Source organism: Mesoplodon densirostris, chromosome 7 (assembly GCF_025265405.1).
Source record: "Mesoplodon densirostris isolate mMesDen1 chromosome 7, mMesDen1 primary haplotype, whole genome shotgun sequence".
In the NCBI taxonomy this organism is placed as follows: domain Eukaryota; kingdom Metazoa; phylum Chordata; class Mammalia; order Artiodactyla; family Ziphiidae; genus Mesoplodon; species Mesoplodon densirostris.
Genome location: NC_082667.1, coordinates 107,312,592 through 107,330,709, shown reverse-complemented (window position 1 = coordinate 107,330,709; position 18,118 = coordinate 107,312,592). Strand labels below are relative to the sequence as shown.

At 41.3% G+C, this 18,118-nt stretch overlaps 1 protein-coding gene across 9 annotated transcripts in view; it reads left to right on the top strand.

Moving 5' to 3' along the window:
• Positions 1-16,544, top strand: part of USP28 (ubiquitin specific peptidase 28) — a 58,481-nt gene extending 41,937 nt beyond the window's left edge. For 6 of the 9 annotated variants that reach the window (XM_060102754.1, XM_060102752.1, XM_060102751.1 and 3 more), the window contains 12 exons: positions 105-284; positions 2,287-2,504; positions 3,475-3,545; positions 4,955-5,183; positions 7,227-7,421; positions 8,014-8,153; positions 10,290-10,468; positions 10,571-10,649; positions 11,456-11,535; positions 12,104-12,227; positions 13,905-14,100; positions 15,308-16,544. In XM_060102754.1, the coding sequence (XP_059958737.1) occupies positions 105-284; positions 2,287-2,504; positions 3,475-3,545; positions 4,955-5,183; positions 7,227-7,421; positions 8,014-8,153; positions 10,290-10,468; positions 10,571-10,649; positions 11,456-11,535; positions 12,104-12,227; positions 13,905-14,100; positions 15,308-15,483 (1,867 nt within the window). In that variant the 3' untranslated portion in view covers positions 15,484-16,544. Of the gene's footprint in view, positions 1-104; positions 285-2,286; positions 2,505-3,474; positions 3,546-4,954; positions 5,184-7,226; positions 7,422-8,013; positions 8,154-8,314; positions 8,501-9,500; positions 9,597-10,289; positions 10,469-10,570; positions 10,650-11,455; positions 11,536-12,103; positions 12,228-13,904; positions 14,101-15,307 lie in introns of all 9 variants that reach the window. The other 3 variants (XM_060102758.1, XM_060102759.1, XM_060102760.1) reach the window with 2 other exon arrangements.
• Positions 16,545-18,118: the final 1,574 nt, after the last annotated feature.

Below are 18,118 nucleotides of genomic sequence, written 5' to 3'. Positions count from 1 at the left end.
TAAGCCTTTCCATTGACTCTCCAGAAAATAACAGATCTTTTGTCAGCGAGCCTGAAAATACAAGGTAGCCTTGGCAGTAGAGTACCATTGTCTCTGCCTCCTAGGTATGTGAAGTACGGCTCGGGCCCGGCTCGGTTCCCACTTCCGGACATGTTGAAATATGTTATTGAATTTGCTAGTACAAAACCTGCCTCAGAAAACTCTGCATCTCAAAGTGATGCACGCATGACGTTACCACTTTCTTCTGCGCACTGCCCGGCTTCTGACCTGATATCCAAGGAAAGGTAATGCAAACAAGTTTTAAAAATAGTATATAATGGGCTTTTTGGTTTAATTTGAACTGTGCACCATCTTTCCACCTGATTAACACTCACCCCGTAAGAGCTCAAAGGCCGTGAGCTCTTTGTCTTAAAGGGAAGGATTTTGCCAACTGTCACTTGGGTGAATTTTTCATAATAATTCCCACCGGTGCCTTCGTCTTGCCCACAGGATAGTTGGGATTATTTCAGAGGCGTTTTGAACTATTTGGAATAGTGTTCATTCTCCAGCAGGCCCACCTTGCTTTGAGCTTGCTATAAGCTAGGTGCCACAAAAGGCCTTCCTCAGAGGAAACCTCAGCCCCTGATCTTCTAAAACGTATTCTCGTTTGCCGAAGAAGTGTGCATGGCTAAGTAAACATCAAGGGAAGGGAAACTTACAAATAGAAAATTAAGGTATGGAAAAGAACTTGCTAGAAATTGAAGAGGACAGCCTAAAGGGGTTTATCCAGTAAAGAGACAGCGAGGCCACGTCACATGAGCCCTTGATTCTCTTGCAGCTCAGCCGTGTACAGCACCTTCTGTGGCCTGGAGGAGCCACTGGGGCCAGCGCGGATCAAATTTGATGTGTGTGTCCTGGCTAACAAAAACACTAGAACCTATAGAAAAGGTTAGACTCTGATGTTAAAAAAACAAAACAAAACAATCATTCTTCCAGCTCCCCCTGCCGCACACATGTATTAATATTCATTCATTGATGTGTGTGCAGAAGTGCATATCTGGATAGAACATTCCAAATGGTAGGAGTGATTATCTCTAGGGGATGGCATGAGGCAAGGGGTGGGAGGTTCTTTTACTTTTATACTCTACCTATGCGTATTTCTTTGGATTTTTGTAGAATGTTTTTATGTCCTTTGTAAAATATAAATGGTTTTAATTTTTTAAAAGTGGTTTAATCTGTTTAATGACATAAAATAGTACTGCCTATATTAGATTTTAAAGTGCTCTGTGTGTGTGTGTAATCTTTTCTGAGATTGAGATGTCTGCTCTTTTGCTTATATTGGGCTTATTTTTCCATATGTATGGGTCCTTAGGGAAAAGAGGTTTTCTCCATTACTCTGTGTATAGGAGAAAGGCAGGTTGGAAAGGGAGAGAGGGTTTCTTTTTAAGTCAGAGGTAGGAAGTTTATATTCTTCAGTTTTGGTGTGAAACAGAAACCTAAGTACAGTCACAGGATTAGTTTATATTCCTGCTGGTTTGTGTGCAGTTTGTTTGACATTAGTTAATTAGTAGATAAATTAACATTTACCTTACATACTTTATTCTTGGTTTACAACAACGATGTAAAGAAGTTAACATCCCACATTTCATAGCTGAGGTATTAGATTACTTGCCTGAGGCTACTAACTTTTCCTTGGGTATTTGGCTAAGGCGTGGTAGAGCTGAGATTGTCTGCCTTTAAGTCCTGCACCCTGTGCTCTCCCAGGGGGCCACCTATTTGTATTCCTGTGAGTTGGATGTTGAGCTGATACTATTTTTCTTCTGTGTATTTTGTTCCTGGATCTGTCTATCCATCTCACTTTAGTCAGTTGCATCTTGGAAACACTATAGTTGATTCCTTGATTATTCCAGTCCCAATCTTCTCTTTTCCATGTTCCTTCCCATTCTTTCTTCATGAAAAGGCAAGTGGTTAGAGAGCAGGAGGCATAGACTCTTAAACCCAGGCGGATCTGGGTGTAAATCCCTCTCTGTCATTTACTAGCTGGGTGAACTTGGATACGTTGCTTTATTTCTCTAAATGTTTGTAGTTGGTAAAATAGGGATGGTCATAGTACCTGCCTCATGAGCAAGTTGTGTTAAATGAGATGATGCATGTAAAGGAAAGGTTTGGCTCAGTAACTCTGCAGAGTAAACGCTAAGTTATAGCTGTACTTCTCCACGTAGCAGCTTGCTTTTAGAAAGCGCATTAATTTAGGCCAAGGCATATTTTGGAAATCATCATCTGAGCATGTTTTTTATCTTCCTTCAGTACAAGTAAAGAGAGCACGTCTCAAGATGCTGAAAGTACCTTTTCTTCTGAAGATTCTCTACACAAATCTAAGGTGGCGAATCAGCCACTTACACCTTCCCGATCTTCCATGGAAATGCCCTCACACCCAGCTCCTCGAACGGTCACAGATGAGGAGATAAACTTTGTTAAGACCTGCCTTCAGAGGTGGAGGAGCGAGATTGAACAAGATATACAAGGTTGGCTCTTTCAATACTTCCCAGTTACTCTTTGCCTTTTCTGTTGGTTTGAACATGTGGAAGTTAGGTACCTTGGGTACATGTCCTGCCATTGCCATGTATACTGTTGAATTTTGGGGATCGTGACCTCTTTGGTACTTTTTGTTCCCTGTGAGATTGGGTCACACACTTTTGTTCTCCAACCATGAAAAGATTCCCCCCTGGAGTCCCTCCTCAAAATTTCTGGGAAATCCTGGGTAGCTTGGACACTCAGGACACTTAACCTTTGGCTGAGAATTTTCTGCATCTGCTGCTTTTCTTTTCCCATAGTTTATCTGAACTCTGGCTTCAGTTGACCCACACTTAGAATTTTGTTTTCCTGAATGACCACTTTCAAAGTCTTTTCTACATGAAGGATGCTTTATTGAAGGTTAATGAAGCAAAGACTATTTGAGTAATGCACGCAATGTAAAGTCGTATCATTCAGCATTCTGTTCCGAAAATCCTTTGGCCTCGTTGTCTTGTTGCTCGGACTTCCCCTCCTCCCCTTCTTTCTCCTTTTATCCAGGGAGCAGTAACTAAAGAAGGAATACAAATCCCGATTCCTCCCAGGTTCTTATTCATAGAAATCTGGCCCTGCCTTTTTTTCCGCCTTCTCCTTTCCGGTCCTGTCCCTGGGACATATATTTTACACCCAGGTGCCCCATTAAGGTCTTTTTCTAGAAACTGTTTTCTCTCTAAGAAATTCTGGTGTGAATTATAAGAGGTGATTTTTAAAAAATCTTAATGTAGTTATATTAAACTAAAAGCCTTTGTAACCTAAAGCTCCACCTACTTTAAAACTGCGTCCTTCTTCGTGGTTCATAGCGTGAAGGTGAACTGGTCAGAACCCCAGGTGCAGAGAAGCCGTACTCTTTGCAGAGCTAAAGCTGCCTGGCTGACGTGTAATGAAATCATTTTAACTAAGTATTCTTTTTTTTTTTTTTAACAGATTTAAAGAACTGTATTGCAAGCACTACCCAGACTATTGAGCAGATGTACTGTGATCCTCTCCTCCGTCAGGTAGAATGAAAATTGATGGGAAGGTAGTCAAGGCATGTTCTAATGGTGCTAATGGTAGATACAAAAAGAAAAGTTGATGGTTTTCTTTGAAACTGAATGGAAACTTCCCTGAGATATAAAAATAACTTTAGGAAAGAAATAGCTAGTATTCTATATTTTAGGCTAAAAAAAAAAGCAGTGTATCTTCTGTCACCAACAGAACCTAAAATATATTTGTTTTGATTCTGCCACATGGTATTTTTTTTCATGTATTTGAAAGGTTTGTCATTAAATATTAATAAAAATTTCTCATAAAATGGTAACTTAAGTAGTGCAGTGGGGGCAACCTGACCAGGGTCTGGTTCCCCATCCTTTCCAAAGTACCATGATCCTTCGTGATCCTTTGTTTAGCAGCGTGCTTTCAAGCTTTATATCTCTAGTAAGTCCAAAAGGGAGGTAGGCAGGGGAGAAACTTTAGTTTCCACATATGTTTTTTTTTAGAGTAACATTCTGGGCATAGAGGGGAAAGAGGCTCCAGTTAGGGGCCTGCCCTCCACTGGCTTCTGTGTGAACGATAGGCCGTGGGAGGAGAGCTCTGTTTCTAGGGTCGCGTGGAGGCACAGTCGTGTTGCACAGCAGGAGTGCGTCATGTAAATCTTGGCTGTTCCCCATTTTCTCTTCTCTATTATTTAAAAAATTTCACCACCAGTAAAAACATGTCAAGGTACTGATTAAATGTAAGTTTACTTTGATTCGATGGCTGACTTTCCTTTCTTTCACCAGTACTTACTTGGCACTTAAGCATTGCTCTGTTTTCCCCATATTGGGGGAAAAAAGGCTTTTCACATGTTGAAATAAACAAGTATGTCGGTAAAAGGGTCTTCACCCCCAGATAAGTGGATGATTACTTGCAAGAAGAAATATAGAGTCCACGAGACTGACTCATAATGAAATATGCTAACTTAGATTTTGTTAACAAATAAAATAGGCATAGAACAAGATAGCTGCTAAACTTGTTGTAGGTACCAAGTGTGGTAAACATCTTCACAACATGAGTAGTCATGGTGATTCTGTTTTTAGATAAACTGAGTTTGGAACTCGGGGGATAAATAGGTCTCAGTTATCTTTCGTTTTAGATCTATAACCATAGGAGTTTAGAGTTGAAAGAGGCCTCAACGAGGTCATCTAGTTCAATTGTCCGATTTTAAAGATTCAGGAACCAAGACATAATTAGGAGATTCCAAGGCTGTGTTTTCGTTAGTTCATCTTGAATCAACAAGATGTTCTGATGTGAACCTAACATCAAACACTTGTATAAGCAGGCAGTTTTCTGATGTCCGATAGTTGGGTATACTTTTGAATTTTAGTAGCCTAAGTCTTGTCAGATTATTTTGCTTAACCTGATACAGGAATTGCTTTGTGATTTGCAGGTGCCTTATCGTTTGCATGCAGTTCTTGTTCATGAAGGACAAGCAAATGCAGGACACTACTGGGCCTTTATCTATAATCAGCCCCGACAAGTCTGGCTCAAGTACAACGACATCTCTGTTACCGAGTCTTCCTGGGAAGAACTTGAAAGGGATTCCTATGGGGGCCTGAGAAATGTTAGTGCTTACTGCCTGATGTACATTAATGACAAGCTACCCCACTTCAGTGCAGGTAAAAACACCTTAACAGAAGCCTGGGGTGGGGGAAATCTGTACTGCTCAGGGAAGGGAACAATCTTGTAGTTTAAAATAAAAATTTTAACTCAGATTTATTATAAAGTAATCATGTATTTAAAAAATACAAATAGTGTAAAGGAGACTAAAAAGGAAAAATAAATTTGCTTTCCTACATCCGTCCTTGAGCCCAACGAGCATCCATTCTTAGGTTTCATGTGTAGTCTTCAAGAAATGTTCTATGCAGAGGCTAGATTTTTTCTATCGATATCTATCCCACACCCAATTTTTCCCCCCAAAGGGGATATTTTTCAATTCTGTTCTCCCTCTTTTTCATTAATTGTTTTTCTTAGTGATCTCTATATTTTTATAAATAGAACCAACTTATTCTTTTTAACAACTGCATAATAATTCCATTGCATGGAATATGTATATAATCTATTAAACCAGCCTCCCATTGATAGACTTTTAAGTTGCCTCTAGTTTCTTTTCTCTTGTAGTGACATTCTTGCACGCATATTTTTACACCCTTTGGAGAATAGCTAGATGTTACAAGTGGATTTGCTTGAACGATTTCATACTTCTCATAATACTACTGCTAATGCTAAGAGCAATCATAATTATCATTTATGTTGGTACTTTAATCCTTACTGCATGCTTTCAAACTTTATTTCTCTAATAACTTATAACTCTAAAAGGGAGGTAGGCAGGGCAGGAATTTTTTTTTTTTTTTTTTTTTTTTTTTTTGCTGTATGCGGGCCTCTCACTGTTGTGGCCTCTCCTGTTGAGGAGCACAGGCTCCGGATGCGCAGGCTCAGTGGCCATGGCTCCAGGCCCAGCCACTCCACGGCATGTGGGATCTTCCCGGACCGGGGCACGAACCCGTGTCCCCTGCATCAGCAGGCAGACTCTCAACCACTGCGCCACCAGGGAAGCCCCTGTCTGGAGTCTTATAGCCAATAAATATTCTGATTCCAGGTTCTGTGCTGTTTTCCATTTATATTACTCTCTCTTTCTTCCTTTCACATCTGAGATCATGGAAGGCATCTTCTTTTAGTGTTCAAACTTCACTGTGTTTCATAAGTAAGAAAACACGTAAGGCATTTTGTCCGGGCAGCAAATGATTTTTCTGATTTGTTAGTGTGTGCTTGAGGGATAAGGGATGGAGAGAATGATCACTTAACGGTAACTGATCTTCATAATTGCATGTTTGCAGTGTGAAAGCAGGAACAGCTGCTCGTGGGAGTTACTGTACAAATAATTGTGCTGGCTGTTGGTGGTATATAGGAGCCTTGTTGTTACACGTATGGCTCATTTTTATATTACAGAAACAGACAAAAAGTGGAAACTGTCATTTGCTTAGTGAAAAGACTAGTTAATAGCAACCAGTACGTGAATGTGCTATTCTGCTGTAGGTTTTTATGTTTTGTTTTGGTCACAGGGTTAGAAATGAGATTTAATATGTCCTTGATATCCTTGCCACTCTTCATCATAGCCTTTAATGAACCAGGTATTATTGACCATCTAACCTTTGTATCAGTTTGCTTTCTTATAGCACTTGATTATGTGAAACTTAAGGCAGTATAAATGTCTTGGAATTCATCTCTAACCGTCTTGAGATGGATATTCTTATCAGTAACAGGAGCATTGGTTACACTGATAAAACTATCTACCTTGAAATATCCATTGGATCTCATGATTTTCTCAGTTTCCAAGAAATGTTTGGTTTGTTCTTGCTGCTTTGTCACTGATTGGCCTCTATTCCAAATCCTTAGTCATTATCGTCGATTGATTCATTTAACAAATATTCAATGTGCCTACCTACTGATATGCCAGGCACTGTTACTGGGGTGCTGTGACTGTTGGCCTGATACTGTCAGTACTTCAGATGGATTATGTACGTGTGTATGTATTTTTCATTAGGAGTAAGAAAAAAAGACAAAGTGTCTTATTTTCTTTCTTTGTAGAAAGGACTTTTGGATTCCTTGAGGCCTTTTGCTTGGTGGCACTTCGTTTAAACCCTGTCTTTGTTCTTCCTCAGAGGCGGCCCCGAATGAATTAGATCAGATGTCAGGAGAAGTGGAAGCCCTCTCTGTTGAACTTAAGCATTACATTCAGGAAGATAACTGGAGGTTTGAGCAGGACGTAGAGGAGTGGGAAGAAGAGCAGTCTTGCAAAATCCCTCAAATGGAGTCTTCCGGCAGCTCAGCATCACAGGATTTCTCTCCATCACAAGGTACCTGAGAAGGGCATGTATGCTGGTGATCTGGTGGGATTCATGCTGCACTCCAGTAGCCAGTCCCGTGCACTTCATGTGAGAGAGCCGTGCCACGGTCTGCACACTGGAGTTCAGATAGAGTTGGTGTTGCACAACCTGACGGCCTAGCCTGTGGCTCTAGACTGTCATTTCTGCTGAGCAGAAGTAAGAGCAGGAAGACTAGCTACCTGTACTTTCACTCTGTTTAGCTTTTTGCTTATTTCCCAGGTTGCAGGAGAAACTACGTAGGATTAATAGGTAGATTTTATGAAAACTATTCTCCAAAGGTGATCTTCCTAACAGATGGTCGTTTGTAGGAAGGCTTCTTGGCATAAAGAAATATGACAACATCAGGAGCACATTAAACTTTACAGCAGCATCAGTGGCTTCTTGCTAAAGTAGCCATTTCTTTTAGTCACTAGTTTCTAGGGGAAAGTTGCATAGGTTTTTTAAAAAGGTTTGTTAGAAGGTTTGCACATGAAACATTGTATCAATCCTGCTTGCCTTTTACAGAGTGTTCTAGAGGTTACTTCTCATCAGATGCTAATTCCTTTGTGCGGTTCTTTATCAGAGTCTTCAGTCGCCTCTTCCCACGGGGCTCGCTGCTTGTCCTCCGAGCATGCCGTGATCGTGAAGGAACAGACCGCCCAGGCTATTGCAAACACGGCACGCGCCTACGAGAAGAGTGGTGTGGAAGCAGCGCTGAGTGAGGTGAGAATGGCTTAGAAGCCCAAGTGCAAGAGGGGTGGGCTCTCGGCAATAACGGCCACAGTTTCTCGCATTTCTGTTATCCTGTGCCTGCTGCATTTAACCAATCCCTCTTTATTTCTTCTGTTTTTTTCTTACTCTTTCTCTCCATTCTGCTGCCACAGCTTAAGGAAGCTGAACCCCAGAAGCCCATGTCCCCGGAAACAGACCTTGCAGAGCAGCCCGAGCAGCCCGCACAGGCTCATGACGCAGAGTCTGCTGCCCAGCCTAATGCTGAGGTCTCTGAAGTCGAGATTCCCAGTGTGGGAAGGATTCTGGTTAGATCTGATGCAGATGGATATGATGAGGAGGTACAGAGATGAGTCAGGGTTTAGCTGTCTGTTGTCAGTCTTGTATTTCCTTCTCATGTGACTGAATAGAGTTGTGTGAGGTGTTTGGCAATAGTTACTATTTTCTCATTGACGCAAATAATGGGCAGGAGGGCCTATCTCAGTTACCACTGTACACTGCTGCCAGTATATATCTACCCAGACCTGTCCTTATGAGGGCCGCTGCGGAGTCCAGATGGCTCAGAAAGGCAGAATTTAGTTTTTTGTTTGGTATTATGAACAAAGAAATTGCCTTTAGGAGTCTTTGTCTTTGGTAATATTAGTCCATCGTGTCTCCTCCAAATATAAAGTTTTCAGTTGTCTAGTGAGCAAAAAAACAGATGTGACTTGAAGGTGTTTTTAATTCTGAAGCTTTAGGGAGAAGCTGTAGAATCCCAGGTTATTCATTGTCTGCCGCCTGTACAGTTGTCACCACACACTAACTGTCGGGAATCCTGTCCTCAGGTTTGTTTTTTCCTGTGGGGCATTTTTTTAATTATTGTAAGAGCTTCACTTTGTAAAGTGTTATTTGTGTATCCCCTAGTTTCCAGACTGTTTAAAATGTGCTCTTCATCCTAGTAAAACTCTAAAATACTGGTGTATTTAGGATATACACCCAAATTACAGAACTCAATTGGAACTCTCGCCTCAGACACTTCCCCTCTGAGAGCTGTAATTTAACTCAATTCTGTAGCAGCACCACATCGCAGGTATTTTTAGACATACATCTTTATTCATTGGCTAAATTAGAGAGAATATGTAGGAATAGCTTGTCATGGGCAAAGTCTTGACATTGTGCAGAGGGCCAGGGCTGTGAATGTGTGTAGGACCCGGTGTGTGAGCCTTGCCTCGCAGTGGGTTCCAGCCACGGAGCACGCTGCCATGCTTCCCTGCAGCCGTCTGTTCACCTTTCTTTCATACAGTCTTCTTTTGAACCTTTCTTCTCTCCTTTTTCTCTCTGTTTTGTGCCCTCTTGTGGTAGGTGATGCTGAGCCCTGCCATGCAAGGGGTCATCCTGGCCATAGCTAAAGCCCGTCAGACCTTTGACCGAGATGGGTCTGAAGCAGGGCTTATTAAGGTATCTCTGTTTTTTGAATTCTCATCCTTATACCACAGGTATCATAACACGGGGCAGTAATTTCCTTAGATGCTAAAAAATGGGATTAAAAGGTTTTCATCGAAGTAAAACATAGAACTTCCTTTCCTGCCTGGCTAACGACCCAGCCACCTCCCAGCACTGATGGCTTCTCCTCTCTTGGCACTGGCGCGGCTTTGGTGTTCTGTGTTACACCTGGCCTGGAGGGCTTGTTGTTGTTCTTAGGAGCCGTCTGTTCATAAAGCTGTGAATGGGACCTTGCCTTTGTAATTTGTGGGCCATAATATAAGAATGAAGGCCATGCTTTTTAAGGTACTTGAATAAAATTTAAGGTACTTGAAGAAATTGCATTCATATAGATTTTTAAATTTCAGATCCTTGGTACTCAAGGATATGCCTGAAACAATTAAAACTAAATATTTGTTTTTCTGAGAACTTTATGAGGAAAATGAGTTTCTTGTGAGTACAGTATGTCTTTGGTGCCAGAGGAGTTTTATCCTTATGAAATGAAAGAAACTTTCAGATTCCATAGTTGCCTCTGTCATGTCTCAGTAAGAAGGACTTCCCAGAAGTCTTCTTAGAGTGATGAAAACCTCTGTAGCGCTTAGGCGTCAGTTTCTGTGTGTAGAAGGTCACAGTGTGTGCTTTTCTAACCACCAATTCTGTCTTCGACAGGCATTCCATGAAGAGTACTCCAGGCTCTATCAGCTCGCCAAAGAGACCCCCACCTCTCACAGTGATCCTCGACTTCAGCATGTGCTTGTCTACTTCTTCCAAAATGAAGCGCCGAAAAGGGTAGTAGAGCGGACCCTTCTGGAACAATTTGCAGACAAAAATCTTAGCTATGATGAAAGGTGAGGAGGGGCTACTTCGGTGAACCACCCTTCCTTCTGGGTCTGGCTTGACTAACTCCTCTGAAGGGGGAGCTTTCATTGCTTTCTGAACTTTGTTCACAGGTCAATCAGTATTATGAAGGTGGCTCAAGCGAAATTGAAGGAGATTGGTCCAGATGACATGAATATGGAGGAGTACAAGGTGAGATCTTCTCTTTACATCTACAAAGCAAACACATTAAGGCCAAACCAACAATTTTATATTATCACAGACTGACCACCCGCCGCCCACCCCCCCAAAAAAAGCTGGGTGAGAATGAATGAATGATCTTTTCTTACCCTTAGAATGGCCAGTTTCTTTATTCCATTGTTCTGTTAGACTGAATCAGCACTTCATTTCTCTTAAATACCCACTTTAGCCCTGTTCTGGGCAATAAAATTCTTGAATTCATGGCTTTGGTTTGCTTTAAATAATTTAGTTCTCTAACATTTCTATATCGGAAATTAGATTTTTACACATTAAAATGCATGCATGACTACAGATTTTCAAAAAAGTCATCGTGTTGTAGGAAAGACACTGTCCTGTGCCACCTAAAGTATGTCACCACCCCCACTGAGCTTAGTGTTGTTCTGTGAGGTTGGAATGGCCGTGTCCCTCCATCTTCCATCATCTGGATGGTTTTGTCAGAACTCGGGAGGCCATTCATTTAGACCAGAGCTGAATGACTGACGTGGGTGTTGGAAATTAAGATCCTAAATTCTAAAGCTCATATGAAATGAGTATTTCTGTTCCTTGGTGGAAGGAACAAGACATGCAAAATTAAGGTCAGCGGTAGACGTTAATTCTAAATGTCGAATACTTTATTATCTGAAAGCCTTTGTGTCTCCTGTTCTTGTGCCTGGCCATATGTGCTCAATGAGTATTTGTACTGAGTTTGAAGTTTACTGTGGTGGAAAGGGTAGAAGTAGTGGTGGTCATAATCGTGAACGGCTGTCATTCCTTTTCAGAAGTGGCATGAAGATTACAGTTTGTTTCGAAAGGTGTCTGTGTATCTCCTGACAGGCCTGGAACTCTATCAGAAAGGAAAGTAAGTTGGCCTCTTATGTCACTGAGACTACTGGTCAGGACACTTATTTATTGATGCCTACCAGGAATTCAGAAGACCACAGCACCTTCACCCCCCTTCTCACATGTACCCTGTGCCTCTACCTTTTTCCAGTGTTTCACTTCACTTTTGCTCTGAACATCACACATGTTTTTTCATCCTTTACATAATGATAGATTTCTTAGTTGAGAGATATAATGGCCAGGTTTTCTTGGTGATAAATGAAAATGAACTCAGAAAGTGAATTTTAAGAGTTGGCGTGGACCTTAGTGAGCCTCTCGTCCACTTCTTTGTTTTAGAGTTGGGAGAAACAGAAGCCCGGGGACGTTCCATGATTTGCCTTGGGTTTCTCGGCCAGTTTGCAGAGGAGCTGAGACTGGCTGTGGTCTTTGGCCCTCAGGTTTTTCCCAGTGCTCCATGCTGCCTCGATCATTAAGACTTTTCCATCATTTCAGCCAGTTGCATTCTTGTATTAGGGAACAGTGGGGACTAAGCCCTGGATTTGGGGAAGGAGCACTGAGCTGTTTTTTATCTGCCACTTTCTAATAAGGTACCAAGAGGCGCTTTCCTACCTGGTGTACGCCTACCAGAGCAATGCCGCTCTGCTGATGAAGGGCCCCCGGCGGGGCGTGAAAGAGTCGGTGATCGCTTTATACCGAAGAAAATGCCTTCTGGTTTGTACTGATTGTAAAGCCTTACGACTATTTTATTATTTTATTGTGTTTACCTCTGCTCCTTGAAGCCATGAAGAAATACAACTTAAAAAAATCTCCAGGGGCTTCCCTGGTGGTGCAGTGGTTGAGAGTCCACCTGCCGATGCAGGGGAAATGGGTTCGTGCCCCGGTCTGGGAGGATCCCACATGCCGCGGAGCGGCTGGGCCCGTGAGCCATGGCCGCCGAGCCTGTGCGTCCGGAGCCTGTGCTCTGCAACGGGAGAGACCACAACAGTGAGAGGCCCGCATACAGCCAAAAAAAAAAAAAAAAAAAAAAAAATCTCCAACAGGTTTTCGATTTTTCCAAACTCTGAAGAGTAGTTTACACTGAAACAAATTATTTTAAGTTACTTCAGTGAATGTCATTCTTCTTCCACCCCTGATAGAAGTTAGGTGAGAATCACTTATCCCCATTTCGATGCCCTTTATATGTACTGCATTATAGCTTTTATCACATGGCCTGTCTACTAGATTGTGAGTTCCTGAGCACAGTTCCTCTTCTTATTCAGCTGTTTTCTCGGTGTCTGGCCCAGAGTAAACGTGTAAGACGTGTGTTTTTCCTGTGTTCCCTGCTAAGCTAGTAGATTAGAGTTTTAGTGACTTCTAAAGAGATTCCCGTTTTTTTAAAAAAGGTATGAACCATCAGGATTGGTCCTGCCATTCTGTTAATATCCTCGTCATACACCACTGGAGATCTATCCTGACCTATTTTGCATTTGGCCGCCACGTGGGAAGGAGACCCATATCCTCTCTGCTTCCCCAGGGGTTCCTGCAGGTGCTTGTCCTTCAGAAACTATGGAGGCGGCTTTCCCAGACCCACGTGCTTGCCTTTAGCCCCTCTGACACCCGGCAAGATCACCCTTCACGGGAGGAGTCAGGCCAGCATTTCTCCCACTGCTTCTGTTAATACCAAGCGGAGGAGATTGTCATGACATATTTATCTCAGAAGCTTCATTTTCTGATTAGACTTGGGTTCCTGCATCAGTTATAGGTACGGCAGGGCACTCTGAAGCTGAAAAAAGGGTCTTGTAGATTTGATGGACCTAAATTTTAGTAAAGACATGCTTTTATTTTTTAAATCACCAAATACGGATTACATTTTGAATGTCCCACTCTGCTGCTCCTCTACAGGGAGACAGTACTAGGGATTTGGATTCTTTCCACCTCTGGCTCTCAACCCCCAGTGTGCGTCAGAATCGCCTAAGGAGCTTCCACACGATTGGGATCCAGGCATCTCCCCAGACAGTTAAACCAGTCTCCTGGGGAGGCGCCTGGACATCAGCTTGCCTTCTGCAGGTTATTCTGATGTTCAGTAAAGATTGAGAACCATTGAATAGGCCTTTTGATAGAAGCGGGTGTTAAGTATGACCTTGACTTGTAAGTTTAGGCCACTGGGTCAGAGACTTTGCTGCATTCGGATCACCTTGGGAGCATTAAAAAAAAAAATCCCAGTGCCCAGGTCACCCAAATACCAGTCAGTCAGCTTGCTTGGGTTGGGGCATCAGTAGTTTTTAAAGATCCCCAGGCAATTCCAGTGTACAGTGAAGTTTGGGAAGTACTTGTTTAGGCTCTTCTAAAATAGATATTTATCTTCTCTTTCAGACTTTTACTTTTGTTCACTCTGTTGTTTATCTATAGGAGCTGAATGCCAAAGCGGCTTCTCTCTTTGAAACAAATGATGAGCACTCGGTAACAGAGGGTATTAACGTGATGAATGAGTTGATCATTCCCTGCATTCACCTTATCATTAATAACGACATCTCCAAGGATGACTTGGATGCCATTGAGATCATGAGAAACCACTGGTGCTCTTACCTTGGGCAAGATATCGCAGGTGTGTTGTTGCCGCTTCCAGTAATTTCCAAAGCCCTTGAGAATTCTAAAAATTGCAGTGGACTCAGTCTGTAGTACTGGTTGTCAAACCATTTTAAGGCACTGGAATCCCCTAGAATATAAATGAGTCAGAAGTGCATCTACTCTATTGAAACAAGGAGTGGGAGCCTGCACCCCTGTCCTTCTCAGCCTCCCCATACCTCCTCTGTGGCTGCTGAATCACCTCCACAGCCAGCCAGCCAGCTCTGTTTGAAATAAATCACTGCTCTCCAGGAACGTCAGACTGCTGTTACTTTTTCATCTGCCGAAATCTGAACTTTAATTTTATAGTTTAAAAACAAAAATCTATTTATGCAGCTTGATTACCTGTTGGTGCCATAATTAAATTTTCCTGTGACTTGAAGTTGCAAGACATAAACATATTATTAACTATGATGCCTTCAGGGTTAACAAATTAGTAAATGGAACGTCTGTGCATGTCCAAAGCATTTTGGAGAGGGAGCCTAAAACTAGGTATTTTTAGGTGAGTTTGATAGATTGAGAAAGTTGCTATGTATCCAAATACGAATCCTCTTTGTTAGTTTCTCGCTGATGCAGCGATATTCTATTGACTTGTTAAAGTGTTCAAGTTTATAATATTTATTGAAAAATTCTATAATAATTGGTAGCTATGAATTTTGTTTTAATGCCTTCCGTTTTTATTTAGACCATGTGTGATACATAGCTTTACATAGTGCCATGTACACACTGGTATATTTTAATTACTTGAAGGAAAAGAGCAGCATTGTATTTACGGCAATAGTATATTTACGGTACATTATATTTATGGCAATAGTATATTTACGGTACGTTATATTTACGGCAATAGTATATTTACGGTACATTATATTTATGGTACTTTCTCAAATTTTAAAGGATGATTGATTGGAAGACGTGTTCATAATGAAGTGAATATATAGTGTTATTCTGCCACACGTCACATGGCTTGAAACAGTGACCTAAAACTTTGGTATATTTGGCAAATAGGTCTTTGCTACTGGTTTGGCCTGAAGGAATCATCATTTGTCATTAGCTGGCCAGAACAGTGCTTTAACCTTTCAGGTTGGGTGATGGCTATATGAAAGACCTTCTCCTATCACTGCAGACTTATTAGTTTTTACTCAGAGATTTATTTAGCTGTATAGTAACCATCCATTTTTCCTCCACAGAAAATCTGCAGCTGTGCTTAGGGGAGTTTCTACCCAGACTTCTAGATCCTTCTGCAGAAATCATTGTCTTAAAGGAGCCTCCAACTATTCGACCCAATTCGCCCTATGACCTTTGTAGCAGGTTTGCAGCTGTCATGGAGTCAATTCAAGGAGTGTCAACTGTGACGGTGAAATAAGCCCCCACGTGTTCAAGTCCCATCCTGGTGTTTGGTTGACTGCCTGTTGCACAGAAGTCTGTTGTCACAGTGTTTACCTTGGGAAAGGGATTAGGTGGAAAAGTAAGATTCAGATCCAGACCCCAACCATGCTGTGTATGTAAAGAAGGATTGAAAATAAAATTGCACTTTTTAGGTACAGAATCATAAAAGCGATTTCACTGAAAAAGGCAGGAACCAGTGTATTAAGGTATTGATTTATGGCAGAAGACCTGAAATGCCTCTTGTACCTACAAGCGTGCTTGGGCTTTTCTAAGCCTCTTGACACTTTTAACATGATCCTTCAGGCATAAGTATTTCTGACAGCAGAGTAGAAGGGTGATTCATCAGAACCTGAACCATATGAACAGCTACTAGTTATTTTATCAAATACAGATGACATTAAAAAATTCTTAACTGCAAGAGAGGAGAAGTATGCATCTTGCCTGGCTCTTGACAGGAGATGACAAAATAGGTTGTTGATGAACCACTACCCTTTCACACGTGGGTAGAACATAAGGTCACGCATGTGGCAGTAAGATGTTCAAAAGTCAAAAGAAAGCTGCCTCTCCTTTCTTTCTTCTCTCTTTTACTTTATATTTTTAAATAAACCAGAAAACCTCATACTCAGTCCTGAGTGAAAGAAAGGAAAGCATTAAGGACTTCAGACGGAGTAACAGCATTGTGAAACTTGACTAAAGATCACGTTTTCATAGTTAACCATTTAGGTAAAATTTTCTGGTGTCTGAAAATTGTCAAAACCCATGTCTAAGGCTGCTGCTGGCCCAGAAGAACATTTTGATGCCCCTCCCCTTTTTTGCTTTTAACAAATAAGGGATGTGGGTTTGTAAAAAGAAAAAAAAACTATATATATATGTATATGTATATGTAGAGAGAGAAATATCCCCTGTTGATCATTTTTAAAAGGCTCCATATTGGGTATCCAAATTTTAAGATTAATGAGGGAATTGTGGGAGGGAAAAACACTTACTACAACAATGCAGATTTTATAAATGTGCAATAAAAGTATTTTACCTTTGGTATGCAGTATGGCCTTTATTTAAATATATATTTTCTATTTGGGAAATGGATGGACTCAATAAGCATTTCTCATGTTTCAGTTTTTCTTCTTGAAAAGAAAAAGGCAGATTAGAGCATTGAGAAGCTTGATGGGAATGAAAGGCAGTGGTCATTTCTTGAGCAGCACCTAGTGGTGACTGATCTCTTTTCATCTCATTTGCTAGTTGCATTGCATGTAAGTGTATCCACTTGGTAATTTTTCTGATTTAGAAGGCAAAAAAATTACTTTCTTGAAACCAAATTCTTATATTTTGGATAAATTAATGGTTAGGCCATCTTTTACAGATGTTCGGAGGTGCTTCTGTGTTTTAAAGCTCACTGCAAAGATCTGTTTCATGGGAAATTGATCAATTTTCTTACCCATTGATTACCTTTTACTATTTAAAATTCTAGGCAGTAGCACCATTTGCCTTCTGCTTTTAAATACCTGTCATTACTGATTACTGTGCACAGTTATAGAACAACCCTGGGATGAAAATGGGGACTATGGTTTGCCCAAGGTCATAGGTGTCCTAAGTAGTGGAGCCAGGACACTAACCCTTGGTGTGTCTCACTTCATAGCCTGTGCTATTAACAACTGCTTGACTGCCCTTGGAAGTCTTGTAAAATCTTTTGCTTTGTACCTTTCCACATTAGTTATTTCCTGATGAGCTTTTGAGAACCTGCAGTTGGTGAAGAAAGGAACAGCTGTACATCTGTAGTGTTGGATCCACTCAGACCACCATGACGGGTACTGGTGCTGCCTTAGGTGCAGCTTAGTTTCTTTCAGGGTCAGCAAACTGTCTCAAGCTAAGAATGGCTTTACTTATTTAAAGGGTTGTGAAAAAGAAGGATGAGGGGAAGGGATGTTGGGGGTGGGGTGGGAGAAAGAACCAGTGTGACCCTTAACCAGAAATGATTTCAAGAGTTTGGGCAGGGTACTTGACCTCAGCATAAATTCCCTGGAGACTGGGTTTAGCCTTTCCCTGGTTAACTGGAATTGCAGTCCTTTTCCATTTGGGTTTGTTAATTAGCTCTTTCAAGAACTATGGAGCGTATAAACTCATTGTTACCCTACCCACTTCAAGAAAGAGGTGTGAAGTGGATACATAGAACAATTTAAATAATGAATGAAGAAGAGGCAAGGATTGAATGAAGGGCTGGGATGTAGCAGGGATAGGATAGAAGGGAGAATTAACTGCAGCTGTAGTTTACTCATTTTCCTTGCTCGGTTTATTATATTTCATTGAATGAATATACCTTACAATTTATTATGCTAATTGTCATTTGAGTGTTTCCAGTTTTGGGCTGCTACCCATAATGGTACCAGGAACGTTCATGTACGTGTCTTTTGATGCACCCAAGAATGCGTTTCTGTTGGTATGTAATTCTGAGTGGAATTACTGGATCATTAGAATATATGGGTCATAGGAATAGGTAGACGTATCTTTATGAGGTTCTACCAAACAGTTTTCCGAAGCAGTTACACCAATTTAAACTCTTACCTGCAGTTTATAAGAGTTCCAGTTGCCCCATATCCTTGTCAAGATTTGATTTT